This window comes from Schistocerca serialis, chromosome 4 (genome assembly GCF_023864345.2).
Source record: "Schistocerca serialis cubense isolate TAMUIC-IGC-003099 chromosome 4, iqSchSeri2.2, whole genome shotgun sequence".
NCBI lineage: Eukaryota > Metazoa > Arthropoda > Insecta > Orthoptera > Acrididae > Schistocerca > Schistocerca serialis.
Genome location: NC_064641.1, coordinates 624,912,657 through 624,927,838, shown reverse-complemented (window position 1 = coordinate 624,927,838; position 15,182 = coordinate 624,912,657). Strand labels below are relative to the sequence as shown.

The 15,182-nt window shown below is 44.5% G+C and overlaps 1 protein-coding gene across 4 annotated transcripts in view; it reads right to left on the bottom strand.

Moving 5' to 3' along the window:
• Positions 1-15,182, bottom strand: part of LOC126475439 (DNA repair and recombination protein RAD54B-like) — a 343,815-nt gene that overhangs the window by 323,861 nt on the left and 4,772 nt on the right. For all 4 annotated transcript variants that reach the window (XM_050103292.1, XM_050103293.1, XM_050103295.1 and 1 more), the window contains exons 2-3: positions 2,896-3,124; positions 2,676-2,775 (exon numbers count right to left, since the gene is read on the bottom strand). In XM_050103292.1, the coding sequence (XP_049959249.1) occupies positions 2,676-2,775; positions 2,896-3,124 (329 nt within the window). The remainder of the gene's footprint in view (positions 1-2,675; positions 2,776-2,895; positions 3,125-15,182) is intronic.

Here is a 15,182-nt window from a genome sequence, read left to right as displayed (position 1 = left end):
ACTTTGTCTGAACATTACTTCAAGAAGCATCAGTTCAGAATTTAAGAGTTACAGCACTTGTAATCTGAACATATGCATTTTTCACACAAATGAGTGTTGTCAGACTTCAGCTCAAGAACACCTCCCAGCTGCAGCAGAGTTCATCTGGTGGAATGGTCATTGACAAGAATTCCAGCATTCCAAGAAGACAGACGCTTAATGCTTGGCATGCATGGGAAGTAGCAGCTCACACATCAGATGTGTGATCCTCTGTTGTAGGGAGGCACTACTCAAAAGATACATAATGACACCGCCAATTGTGATTGGCTACCTCACTGACTTTTATGCACATAAATTGCCGTAAGTAGTTCTTGTGTGCAGATCTTTATACCTTTAAGCAGTTGGTGCTATTTAAGGTGTTCTCTGCCAGTCAGTTCACACTATAGAAAAAAATTTGAAAGTGGAAGTCAAACCTAAAAGGTGTTTAAAAATACCTTCACTCAAAAAGCTTACGTAAAATAATGATGTAAAAGAAGACAGCCAAAACTACATCAAAAACTGTTACCTTGGGAAGAACAGTCTGAGCTGGAGGACTAGCACAACAACGGAAGTAGGTGCTGTGATAGCTTGGGACTCCATGCTTGCCACGCATGTACTCACGAAATAGTCATAAGCTCCCTTGGGAGGTAGTCACTGGAGTGCAAGTTGTCTACCACACTCCAGTGGACAGAATATGTGTCAGCTGGAGAGCAGATTAAGATGTAAATGGTGCAGAATGAGCATGCCACTGTGCTGAAATGGGTTATTCTTTCTGTAATTCTTTCTCTAATCATAAGAGTGTGTTGACCTTCCGGTTCCTAGGGTAAGTGTAGTTACAGGTCCGAAAAGCATTTAAGAGCACTGAAATATATTTGCAGATTTTTGTAACTGTGGAATGCTGTAGAAAAATAAATTCCTATGATCAAATAGTAAGTTCCAATATCATTCACTTGTCAGATGCAATGATAGGTTTTAAAGGGGCATCATTTCATCCTGTGTAAACATTCCCTTCCTCCTCCTCCCCCCCCCCCCCCACCCCACCCCCCAACCTCTCTCACACACACACACACACACACACACACACACACACACACACACATTTTCCACTACGTTCTTAGACAACTGTAGGTGTATGCTATTGTAGCTCATCATAATCCAGGTGACCTTTTTCTGTGCTCTGAGCATCTAATGGCTGTCTCTCTAAACTCATGTGATATGCAGAGAGCAGAGGCATATAAGTAAGGTGGTGGTTCCAGTACCACAGAATGAGGACATGGTTCTAGGTGATTACCATCGTCCAACACTGACCTGGCACGTGATTTGTTGGAATACTGTCCCTCAATCTCTGAAGAGTGCCCCATGTGTCAGGCACCCACAATCTGACCATGATCAAATGTACTGGTAGGGCTTGCCTTGTCTTTCTGCAAAGGAATGTCACACAATACATTAGAGCCATTCCATTCAACATGGTAACAGGGGTACTCAGTCTCCAACTAAATTGACTTCTCTATTTCAATTGCTCTGAAGTATAAAATACTGACTGCCATCAAAGGTGCCCACACTTCCCTTCTTACCTCATGGGAACATTCTGATAAAACTGGTTAGTTACTAGGGGTAGATCTTATGTTGATACAAGCATCCTCAGGAAGGCTGCTCTGCTGTAACATCTTCACAGGTTGAAATCAAACAATAGAAAATCCGGCATGTGGTTTCAGTTGCCTGAGACTGCATTCGTGTATGTGAGTTGCAATTTTTGTGTGTGTGTGTGTGTGTGTGTGTGTGTGTGTGTGTGTGTGTGTGTGCGTGTGTGTGTGTGTGTGTGTGTGTGTCTTCTATTGACGAAGGCCTTACAGGCCGAAAGCTTTATCAGTGACAGTCTTTTTGTTGTGCTTATCTGTGACTCAGCATGTCTCCTATATGGCAAAAACTTTTCTTTTCATAATCTTGATTGGCTGGTTATTGAAATGCACCAATAGTACACACTTCCTGCTGGTAGTTGGTTTAACGGAAGATTCTGAAGCATCTGTACCATTCCCTCTCGTGATCAGTTACAGAAATGAGAGTTGTCTCAGGTAGAGCCCCACAAAATCGAATAAGATTAATTCAACAGGGGTATAGCACGTGCAGCAGTGATTTACCCCACCACTAAGTAGCTCATCTTGGAGCTGACCCCCTTTCTTTTACCTTTCTCAGAATTTGGATGGTTCAGCCAATATTTCCATTTTCTACAAGACACAACACTACACTGATTTTCTGAAAAGTAGGCACAGAAGCATGCCTAGAACATTCAGTCATAAAGGACTGGGAGAGTTTACTAGTCTACCAGCTAAAAAAACAGGTAACCAAACTGTGTATGCAATGAAGACTGATTCTCCTGAGATACTAGCCTTATGCCCAGTGGAACATGGGGGAGCAAGGGTAGGAAGAGACAGAAGCATAGACAGCCTAGTATATATGTAACAAAGTATTCTGAAAAATAATCCTCAGCCACAGATGTACACACACTACTGAACAAACACTGGAAGACAACAAATGTGACAACATTGGTTTTTGTCACTAATATTGAATTAACAAATGGCACTGAATAACAAAGTAAACATATTCTGAAAATCGATGATCACAAAATAAAGCGAAAAAAGTGTCAGATTTATTTATACCTTTAAAATAACTGTCTTCCCTTCCACTTCCAGAACACCATCACCCTCCCAAACTTTGTGCTTTCGTGTTGACTGTTTTGCCCAAACGACATTGAATACCCTGAAGGAAAATTAGTAATTCTTTTTATTTTTATTATTAAGCAAAAATGACATTGAAAATTATGAAATAATTTCAATAGTACTAGCTGTAGGAAACTAAAAAAAGGAAGAATGTAAATACCTTTTCTCAGGGTCATTTACTAAGACAGCATCTTTATTTTCTCCTTGTATTGCTTCTTGTGAAATTTTCACGTGCCCCAGGACACCTGATTTCACATTACAGCTCTCTTCTGGCAGTGTGCCACTACCAGAATCACAATGCCTTTGTTCAGTATCTGCTGCCTTATTTTTTGCAAAAATAAGGTCCAGAAGTGAATCAGTATCACGTGATTTATTTGGGAAATCTGATCCTAAATTATGAACAAAAAAGAGGCTATTTCATTACAGAAATTACTCGTTTACACACACACACACACACACACACACACACACACACACAGAAGGGAGAAGGGGGGAGGAGAAGTGGTAGTGAGAGGGAGGGATGAAAGGGACGGGGGGAGGGGGGGGGGAAAGAGAGGGAGGGATGAAAGGGACGAGGGGGGGGAGTGAGAGGGAGGGATGAAAGGGACGAGGGGGGGAGTGAGAGGGAGGGATGAAAGGGACGAGGGGGGGAGTGAGAGGGAGGGATGAAAGGGACGAGGGGGGATGAAAGGGACGAGGGCGGCATGAAAGGGACCGGGAGGGGGGGGGGGGGGAGAGAGAGAGAGAGGGACAGGGGGGGGGTTAAGGGATGAGGGGGGGAGTGAGAGGGACGAGGGGGAGAGAGGGGGGGACAAGGGGGGGGGAGAGTGAGAGGGACGAGTGGGAGAGTGAGAGGGACCAGTGGGTGAGTGAGAGGGAGGGAGGAGGGGGAGTGTTGGGAAGAGGTAGATGGGCAAAGAGCTAGAGGGGAAGGGGGAGTGGGTAGGGGAGGGGAGGGGGAAAGGAGGGAGGGGGCGGGGCAGAGGGAGGGGGGCGGGGCAGAGGGTGGGGGACGGGGCAGAGGGTGGGGGACGGGGCAGAGGGTGGGGGACGGGGCAGAGGGTGGGGGACGGGGCAGAGGGAGGGATTGGATGGTTGATTGGTTTGTGGTATAAAGGGACCAAACCACAGGAATATCAGTCCGTTTTTCCTGATGCAAGCAAGTCTTAAGGTACAAAAACACCCAAAGTACGTTTGAGAAAGTAAAAGGGGGAAAAGGATGGGGACATACATCTAAAAAGAAAACGAATGGAACGAACAAAAAATGGGGAAACATACACCACATGCAAAAGTAGAAGAAGATATTAAAACCATAGAGCAGATGGTCTGTGCTGGCTGATCACAATAATAAAAAGAGGATGAACCAGCCACTCTGCAACACATTAAAATGTCTACCCCAAGAAGACAAGGCAAGGTGAACACATGTAGGGAAAAGATGACCACCAAGACAGACAAATGCAAAGAAAGAGCGACAGAGTTAAAATGGTGGGAGGGTGGCAGCCTCGGAAAGAAGGCTAAATGCTATCCACATCAAGTGGGTATTTGCCTGGTTTGAGCACTGGAATGATGGTGCTCTCTCACCATTGCGATGGAAAGATGCCATCGCAGCAGATCCTCTTGAAGATGACGAGGAGATGTCACTTGTAGTCAGACGAGAGATGTTTGATCCTCTGACTGTGGATATAACTGGACCAAGAGCTGTATTGGGGCAATGTGCAAGGACGCTAAGAAGCTCTCACTCTGTAACTGGAGTGTTATGGGGTTCACTGTGACTTTCAGTGAATGGGAGAGCTCTCCTTTCCATCCACTGTTTGAGGGTGCAAAATGCTGGGGGATAATTCTCCAATGCTCCAGTACAGTGCTCAGTAAAGTGCTCGGCAATTGTGTTTGCATTGGTAGATAACACGCCATTGATGTTAATGCCAGTGACACCTGTCGGGGTCTGGTACCCACAAACACATCTGGTCTTCATCCAGAATTGGGAAGGTGAAGTATCGCACCCAATGGTCGAGACGTACGTCTCCCAGAATTCTTGTTTCCGTGGTTTTATAAGCTGGCGAAGACAGGCATGGAGCTATTCTATTAGGTGATCTAGGGAAGGGTGCTACTTATGTCACTGTATATCTCGCCAATACTCTTTAATGGTCTCAGCAATTTCTGGCAACCACCAAGGTACTGACTTTCGCCTGGGGTAGCATAAAGAACAAGGGACTGTGTTTTGTGCCCCAGAAACGATCATTCTAGTGACCTGCTCAACTACCACATCTATGGTACCATGTGGGGGAGATTCAGCAGTGACAGCAGAGGTGAAAGCTTCCCCGTCTGCCATCTGGGGGAATGGCACTTGGGGAGTGACAGCAAGATGGGAAGTGGTCACCACCACACAAGTCATCATGGGCTCTCCAGTGGACAGATTAGAGAAGTCCTGGGCTGTAGAGGGATAAATCAATGGCCGAGTAAGTGCCATGAGCCACACTGAAATGTGTGGGGGCCCCAGTATTTAAGAGACGTTTAAGAAGCAGAGGTGGAGTTAAGACAGGAAAGTTTTGACATCTCTACCTCAGCCAGTATGCACAGTGCCACCCCACAAGGGGTTATGGACATTAAAATCTCCCAAAAGTAGGAAAGGTTTAGGGAGTCGATCAATCAGTGCAGCCAATGCATAGACACTAACTCTACCTGATACACTATTATAGTCACTACGGTTCTTCTAATATCTCCTACAAACGCGAAGGGTAGGGGTTTGCATTGCTGGGAACCAGGTTTCCTGGAGGGAAATGCAGAGAGCAGGTGTAAAGCTTAACAGTTGCCTTAGCTAAGCCAGGTGGTGGAAAAAACCGCAGCAATTCCACTGGAGGATGACATTATCGTGAGGCTGGGAAGGCATGAAGCGCACAAGGAAGCAGGTTACGCCTCAGGGTCACCTGCTGCCACCAACTGAGTATTTGTATCCCTTCCTATTGTGGATGAGGCATGAGTGAGATCCAGGTCCTCAGGGGACGCTGAGATCTCCACCTCATCCACAGGTGCAGAATCGGCAGGAAGTGGTGATGCTGGAGCCACTGGAGGGTCCTTTTTCTTAGCAGACTCCTTTGTTTACTTTACCTCTCACTTGGGAGTGGCAGGGAGGACTTCTCCAAAGTAGCTTCAGGCACTGAGGAAGACTGTAAAACTCTTCGTCCAGCAGCTTTTGGCTCCTTTAGCCACTGGCGAGTGTCCACTGTGTCATTAGTAGATACCTTGGGAGAGAGGGTCCCAAGGGACCCCTTCCGCAAGAGAGGAGCTGGAGGAGGCTGTTGCTTCTCTGGCTGGGGGAGAGGAGGGGGGGGGGGGGGGACCAATGTCACCTGAGTTTGGGGGGGGGGGGGGAGAGAGACTGCTCCTGAAGTATCAATGGAAGGAGATTTTTCCCCTATCACCAAGGGGGCAGATGTATTCTGGAGGCCCGGAGAGCCCACTGTAGCGGCACAAGAGTGTGGTACGACTGGTACCTGTGACGGCAATGCTACTGTAGCTGCAGCATATGTGGACATCAACCGAACAGGGTATAGCTTCAAATTTACATTTAGCCTCTTGGTAAGTCAATCAGTCCAGGCTCTTGTACTCCATGATTTTGCACTCCATTTGGTGTACTGCGCAGTCAGGCGAGCGGGGAGAGTGCTGCTCTCCACAGTTGATACAAGTGAGAGGTGAAGCACGCAGAGTATCTGGGTGCAGTGGATGTTCGCAGTCTTAACATGTGGCGCTAGTAGTGCAGTGAGATGATGTGCCCCAATATCCAGCACTTAAAGCACCGCATAGGGGGAGGGACGTGTGTGTGTGTGTTTGTGTGTGTGTGTGTGTGTGTGTGTGTGTGTGTGTGTGTGTGGTTTGAGGTTTTCGGGCGCTAAACAGCGTGGTCATCAGCGCCCAAACGCATAGAAACAGGATCACATGCAGTGAAGGGACGAAGACGGACAGCGAACAAGGAGAACGGCTAAAAGACACAGACCTGACGCAGCTACAAATCCTCACATACAGAGGCAAAACAAGAGGAGAAGAAACGCACTAAAAAAGGAAAGGAAACACAAGGAAAAGAGAACAGAAATCGAAGTGAAACAAGTAGGTAATCGTGACTGACGGACCTCTTACCTAAAGCCTGGGTGAGCCAGTAACCCAGCAGCACATTAAAATCCTCTCCCTAAAATCCGAGGCAACAAATTGGACAGGGCACAAAACCGTAAGACCTTAACCACAGTCGTTGCGTCGTCTTGCAAAATAGATGGCAAATCTGGTGGCAAGAAAACCACTGCCCTCTGGTCAGAGAATAAAGGACAGTCAAGTAAAATGTGGCGGACAGTTATCTGGACGCCACAAGCACTGCAGATTGGGGGGTCCTCCCGCCGGAGTAAAAAACCGTGCGTTAAGGGACTGTGCCCGATGCGGAGGCGAGTGAGGAGAACCTCATCCCGCCTGCATGACTGGTAGGACGTACGCAATGGCTGCATGGTGGCCTTGACCAAACGCAGCTTATTTTCACCGACTGCCAGCCACTCCTCTTCCCATTGACGCATAACACGAAAACGCAAAAGGGAGGTAACAGCATGGAGGGGGACGGCACATTCAACAACGTGATGGAGGGAACATGCATCTTTGGCAGCGATATCCACCAGTTCGTTTCCCCTAATACCCACGTGCCCCGGCACCCAGCAGAAAGAAACCTCCTTCCCCTGCCGTTGCAGGTGGAGTAGGGCATCAAGGATGTTCAGGACAACCGTATCCGCTGGGTACAAATGTTGCATGGTCTGAAGGGCACTCAGGGAGTCAGAACAGATGAGAAACTTAAGACTGGGAACACACCTCATCTGCTCCAATGCCCGCAAGATCGCAAACAATTCGGCATCAAAGATGGTAAACGCTGCAGGAAGCCGTAACTTGACGACTCGATCAGGGAAAACAACAGCACAACCAACAGAGTCCCCCTGTTTAGAGCCATCCGTAAATACTGGTACATGGTCGGCATGCTGGTTTAAAATATCGTAAAATAAGGAGGTAAAAACAAACGCAGGAGTGCAGCTCCTCCAGTACTCTGACAAGTCTAAAAGGACGCTGGGCCTCTGGAGCAACCAGGGAGGCAGGCGGGTAAAACCCAGGAGTTGGGGTGCCACACGCTCCACACCAAGGAACTCAAGCAAATATGGTTTATCATCACAGTTGTAAACCATCACCTTAACCTTTCTGGCGATGAATCACCCTCTAAGGACAAGATGAAAACACTGGTAGCAACCCTGTTGTCTTTTCCCTGTAAATGCGCCAGATTAAATGAACACCCTGCCATTCTAGATTGGTGCGGAGTGTATCATCAGACTGCAAGAGAAGGTCACGATGGAAAATAATCCTATGGACCATGTTGAGGCTTTTATGGGGAGAGGTGGAAAAAGGAATATCACCCAGCCAGTCACAAGCAACTAACGCCTGGGACTGGGATGGGGATGCTTTCTGAATCAAGACTGCACCACCTCTGATCTTTGACAGGGCTGTCACTGCCCCAAACATATAATCAAGATGTTCAACAAAAAATTGAGGCTTCGTAGGTAGCAATTCTGCTACAGACTAAATATCAACACGAATATGGCTCTCTTCTTTCTGTTGCCCTAGCTTCCTCTCATGGTGTAGCGAGTGAGGGAAACAATTTAGGGTCGTATCTTTCAACATTGTACTCTATCTTGCTCTTCTTATAGACTGCTGGCAACGTACGGTCAATAACAAGAGATGACTTAGTCCGCTTCACTGCGGGTCATCCACCCCGATACCACCCACTCCAATCAGGGGCTCTCCCCACGTGTACCACCCAGCCACATCAAAGGCAACCTGGCATGATGGCCATTCCCGGGAGTCCTGATGCCCCAGGAAGACAGGCATCTACTCCTTGGCATATGTGGCAAGTTTACAGCTCAGGCATCAGCAGTGTGATCCCTGTGTTGTCAGGGGGCTATAACCAAATGGGTACATGATGGCCCCACCGCAAAGGACTGACTACCATGATGGTTATTGGGTGCAGAGAAATCCAATATTGTCATGGGGGCAATAGAGGACAGGAGACAATGGAAGCAGATGACATACCCTCGCCGAAATAGCTGAATTGCAGGTGGAGATGCAAAGCTATGACAAGTGGTTCAGGAGATCAAATCCAGGGGCACTATAGATAACTCACACACCACGTAATGCATCCTTTCCCATAAGCCTGCAATGGATGGATGGGGCAGAGGGAGGGAGGGGACGGAGGGAGGGAGGGAGGGAGGGGGCAGAGGGAGGGAGGGGGCAGAGGGAGGGAGGGGGGAAGGGAGGGAGGAGGGAAGGGAGGGAGGGGGGAAGGGAGGGAGGGGGGAAGGGAGGGAGGGGGGAAGGGAGGGAGGGGGAGGGGGCAGAGGGAGGGACAGGGTGAGAGTGTGTTATGTTGTGGGAAGCAGAGAACTGGGAACAGCATGTATGGGAAGCTCAATGTCAAGACAGGAGAGCGAAAAGATGGGGAAGCAAAGTGGCAAAAGAGGGTAGGATGGGGGTAAGGATAGGACAACTGAGGATGCGGATAAAAGTGTATCCAGAATGAATCTTTCACTATTCAGCAAAGTGTCTGCTTTTCTGGAACTCCATACCAATTATAAGTGTGTGACACACCTGGACTTGAATCTGGAATTTAACCTTACTTTTGTTTTGTTTTGGTTTTAGGGCACAAAACTGCTATGGTCATTAGCGCCCGGTCTATGACTTAGGAAAAGGTAAAAAACGAAAATGGAAACCAGCAGCAATGGGAACGAAACTCAAAAATTTGGAGAAACTAAAAACAGAAGGAAAGCTTAAAAAACCACTACAGAAAGGGGTTGGTTGTCCCCAAAAAGAGCTTCAAATGACTGACGTCATCTCACTGGCACTAATAAACTCGAGAACGCGATCGGCTGAGTGCGTGTCATCTGCTAAAATGGGGGGGGGGGGTCTTAACATGGGGAAGACGACGAGGAGGAGAAATAGAAATCATGGACAAAGCAAGGCTAAGCCCAACCAAACCCACCTGAGAGCGGACAGTGGGCAGACAACGGCTCGAAGCCATGAAAAGAATAGAGTAGTAGCAGTGAGCAGGGGAAGAGCAGATAGTGATGGCATACAAAAATAGGTGGTGTGACAGCGAAATCTAAAGGGGAAGGGATCCCAGCATCAATCAGAAGACTATCGACAGGGCCAGTGCAAAAGGCACCAGTGACTAAACAAATACCACAATGGTGAACTGGGTCCAGGAGTGCGTAAGGGGCAGCTGATCCATAAACTTGACAACCTTAGTCCAGGCGGGACAAAACAAATGCCCAGTAAAGGCAGAGAAGCGTTGAATGATCTGCACCCCCAAGATCAACCCCAGAACAGGGTTGACCAATGGTCCGGCAGAGGCCACAAGTCCATTAATAGCGATGAGAAAAAGGAGAACAGTTAATATGGAACCCTGCAGAATGTCAGACTCCTGGGTCCACAGAGAGCTAAGAACAGTGCCTATCCAAACTCTGAATGATCAATGGGACAGGAACTGATGAATAAAAATCAGGAGGGCAACCCGAAGCCGCCACTCATGGAGCATAAGAGTGATGTCATGGCACCAAGTTGTCTTGCACAGCTTATGAAGATTAAAGGAAACATGACTAGCTGGCAGCACTGAGGAAATGCCTGCCGAACTGCAGATTCCAATCAAAGCAGATGATCGATCAGAGGCCGTCCCTCCCGAAGGAAGCACTGGTAAGGAGACAAAAGATCCTGAGATTCAAGGATCCAATTGAGCCACCATCTGTTCTATTAACTTGCAAGGGACACTAGTCTGAATGACTGGCCAGTAACTATCAAGGGACAACAGATGCTTGCCAGACAACAGATGCTTGCCAGGCTTAAGGGCAGGAACCAAAATACTGTCTCTCCACTGAGAGGGGAAAATGACTTGGAGCCAAATATTGTTAAACACGAGGAGGAGATATTAATACTGTCGAGGATTGAGGTGTTGAAGCAATTGGTTATGGACGGAATCAGGGCAGGAGCTGAATAGTGCAAAGAAGGGAGAGCCAGAAGAAGCTCCCATTCAGTAAAAGGTTCATTGCAGGATTCCGCCTGACAAGGGGTAAAACATAAGCGGGAACTTTCCGGAGGAGGAAGGCAGCTGGATAGGAGGTTGATGCCAATAATGTCACAAAATGTGTCATAAGGTGCTCCGTGAGAACTGGCAGATCTTTACAAATCCCATCTGGAAAGGCAAGGCCCATAATGGAAGACTGCCGTTGGCACCTATGACAAAGGGACAGAAGAACCTGAAGAGGAGACAAAGCATTTCCAACACACCATCTTGCTCCGTTTCATTAAGTAACGAGCTTTGGGGTGAAGAAAGTCATGGCTTTGGGGCGAAGATGTTTAAATGTCATAAGACCAGTGAAGGACGGGGGCCACTTAAGATGTTGTAAGGCACAACGACAATTACAGATTGCAGTGGCAGAGGCTGTGGTCCACCGTAGAAGTGGCCAATGGTGAATGGGGCCCATTGAGTGGAGAATGGCAATGCTGGCAGCACGGATTATCTTATTGGACAGATCACATACGACTTCATCAATACAACCTGCCAAAAAAGATGTGAACATGACCTGGGAGGTATATTAAGGCCAGTCGGCACAACGAATAGCCCAGCAGGGTACCCAAGTCATGATCAATGTCATTGGCCTCAGCTGCCAGAGACAGTGGTCATGTGATGTTAGTTACATGTGCATGAATGTGTGTGAGTATTTTGTTTCATGCAGAAGAAGAGCTTTTGGCCAAAAGCTTATCTTGTGAGCAGTCTTTCTGTAGTGCTTGTCTCTGATTCAACATCTCCACCATATGCTGAGTAGCAATGTATCCTTTTCATATATTTTCATTATTCCATCCTGGATTTTATATTGTCTGTTTTTACTACTAATCAAAATGTACAAGGTCCCAGGCGGCCTTTGGGATGGGAAAATGTTCCTAAACATGGAACAATCAGCAATGACCAACAGCATGATGATGCATAAAATATTGGAAACCACTGCATTAAATACTCAATGTGAATCTACAGGTCATGTGGCCTGTAACAGACGTGTAATGATGACCTCTCCATTAGCAAACAAATCTACATTAGTTCCTCATTGGAATTTCTAGGAGGGAAATGCCAACAGGGCATGACCATAAGAGAAAAAATAAATTGAAAAAACAATGACATTCTAAAAGCAGATGCGAGAAATATTTGAAGTCTGGATGTGGTAGAAAATATGAGAAAGTAAATTCAAAGCTTAATTTGGGTACAGCACTAGACAGTGACAAGAAATGGAAAAATTAGATTTATAGTCAGATGAATATAGGGTAATGCCTTGAACTGCAGAAAATGGTATAACAGTAAAATTTCTTATGAATAAGAAGGTAGGGCAAAGAGTGAATCACTGAAAGCAGTTGAGTTATGTATTACCATCAAAATTGTCAGCAAACCAATGGCAACAACAATAGTTCAGGTACACAAGCCAAAATAACAAGCATGAAATGAAGAGGTAAGAGAGCTTATGAAGGTGCTGTATGAGTAACTCAGTGAGGAAAGGGAGATAAAAATCTAATAATCATGGAAAATTAGAACAGTAATAGAGTAGAAAACAGACTTACGGGAGCACATGGACTTTGTGCTAGAAAGGAGAAAGGTTCTGAAGTCTGTAATGAATTTCAGCCAGAAAAAGCAAAGATACTGTTAAAGAATCACAAGAGGTGCAGGTATACTTGGAAAAGGCCCATGTTATTGGGAAGATATAATGTGGGTTACATCATGGTCATATAAAGATTCCAGAATCAGATATTTGATTATAAGGCATATTCAGGAGCAAATATAGCCTCAGATCTCAATTTACTAACAACAAAAAGTAGATTGAGTTTCAGAAAATTACCAGGAAGCATCTATTTGTAAAGAAATCAGGTACTGAAGTAGTGAGGAATGATGAGATGTCTTTTGAGATTTCTGAGGCTGTAGATACTGTTATAACCATTACTATAGTAGGTAGTTCAGTTGTAGATGAACAGACAAGCCTAAAAAGAGCAGTCACAAACATGGAACAAACTAGTGTAAGTACAAAGAGGGTAACTGCACAAAAGACTTATGTAACAGAAGAACTACTTCAAATTATTAAAAAAGTAAAGTAGGCCTAATACAATGGGAAGCCAAAGTGAAATGGCTACACGAAAAATATGAAGAAATCAAAAAGGAAATGACCATCAAAAGACCAGATTCATCACATAGAAAAGCCAAAACAACTTTTGGTAAATTAAAAAGCAAAGGTGTCAACATTATGAGGGAGGGAGGGAGGGAGGGAGGGAGGGAGGGAGAGAAAGAGAGAAAGAAAGAAAGAGAGCATGCAGATGGGTGACAAGATTAATTTGAGGACCTCTACAAGAGGAAGCAACAGTCTGTGCAGGTGATAGAAGAAACATGCGGTACATTGGAGGGTATAGAGAATCCAGTATTAGAGTCAGTGAGACGTGTGATCAAATACAGCAGAAAAGACACAAGACATTCCTTCAGAAATTCTAAAATCATTGGACCAAAAGAAAAGTAAATTAGTATTCAAGTTATTGTGTATAAACTATGAGCCTAGAGACATACCATCACATTTTTAAAAACATATCATCCACAAAAAAGGGTAGATAGATGTGAAAATTATCAAACAAGAATGGGAAAGTAAATGAGGTTTTGTTACGTGATCAGTTTGGCTTTGGGAAATCTACATTGGGCACCAGAAAGGCAGTTCTGATGTATTTTATAGCGTAAGCTAAACTTTAGTAAAACAAAAGCACCGTCATAGGATTTGCCAACAGAAAAAGTGTGTGACAAAGTAAAATGGTGCGAAAAGCTAAAATTCTCAGAAAAGTACATACAAGCTATTGGGAAAGACAGGTAATACATGCAACAGAGCAATAAGTATCAACAATCATGAACAAAGTGCACAGATTGAAATGGGGCATACAGCAGGGATGCAGTATCTTCCCTACTGATCAGCCTGCACACTGAAAAAGCAATGAAGGAAATAAAAGAAAGGTTCAGCAGTGGGATTAACATTTAGGCTTGAATGAGCACAGAATATGGACTAAGAGTAAACTGAAGAAAGATTTAAGTAGGCCTACAGAGAAAAATCAAAAATGAGACTAGTACTAAACCTATCAAAAATGGGGACCACATAGTAGACAAAATGAAGGAATTCTGCCATCTTTGAAGCAAAGTAACACATGATGGATGAAGCAAGGACGACACAAGAAACCTACTACTATCAAACATATGCCTTAATATAAGAAACTAATTTCTGAGAATGTGTGTGGGTTGCACAACACAGTATGGAAATGAATTGTGGACCATTGGGAAATTGGAATAAAAGAGAATTGAAGAATTGGAGATGTGTTACAGACAGATGCTGAAAATTAAGAGGACTTAGATGACAACAAATTAGGATCTTCTCCACAAAATCAGCAAAAAATGTATATGTGGAAAACAATGCTTAGAAGAAGGGACTAGATAATAGGACATTTTAAGACAAGAGAGCACGACTTCCATGGTGCTACACTGGACTTACATTAATAATAATAATAATAATAATAATAATAATAATAATAACAATAATAATATTTTATTGTCGTTAAGCTTACAGAAGCAATAGACAATGTCAAATTACAAAATATAAACAAAATTATATGCAGGAGTTATAAGTACAATATTACAATAGTTTTATAAATAGTCAATAGACAGGAGATACAATATATAAAGTGAGGTAGTACAACCAAATCAATCAGAATGTTCCAGTACAAAATACACAAAAAAAGTCAGAATACAGAATACCAAGACAGGAAATCATATTATATACAAAGAAATATTACATCAGATTATAATAACTGCTCTTTGCAACTGTGCAAAGAAAAACTGATTGATGGTTATTACTAGCTACTAACAAGTAGGTAACGAGAACTGCTAATGAAATAATTAATATTATTACTAGCTACTAACAAATAGGTAAATAGAACTGCTAATGAAATAATTAATACAGTATATCGGGAGCAGCCAAAGTTTATAATATTAGCCTATTTGTTTTTGACTGCAATCAAGAAATTCACCAAGAGAGTAAAAAGGATGCTCGACCAGCCACTCATACAGCTTTGGCTTGATCTTTTCAATAGGACGATCGAATTTACAAAGAGAAAATTTATTGCAACATTTGGAACCTATTACATGATAGCTTTTTAAATACTTAGTTAAACATCGAAAAGGTACATCATTGTGTTTCCTGTTTCTCGTATTACACGAATGTATATTTTCTCTTAATTTCTGGTTTGGTAAATTGTTCATATATATATATATATATCTAAAAACAAAGATGATGTGACTTACCAACTGAAAGTGCTGGCAGG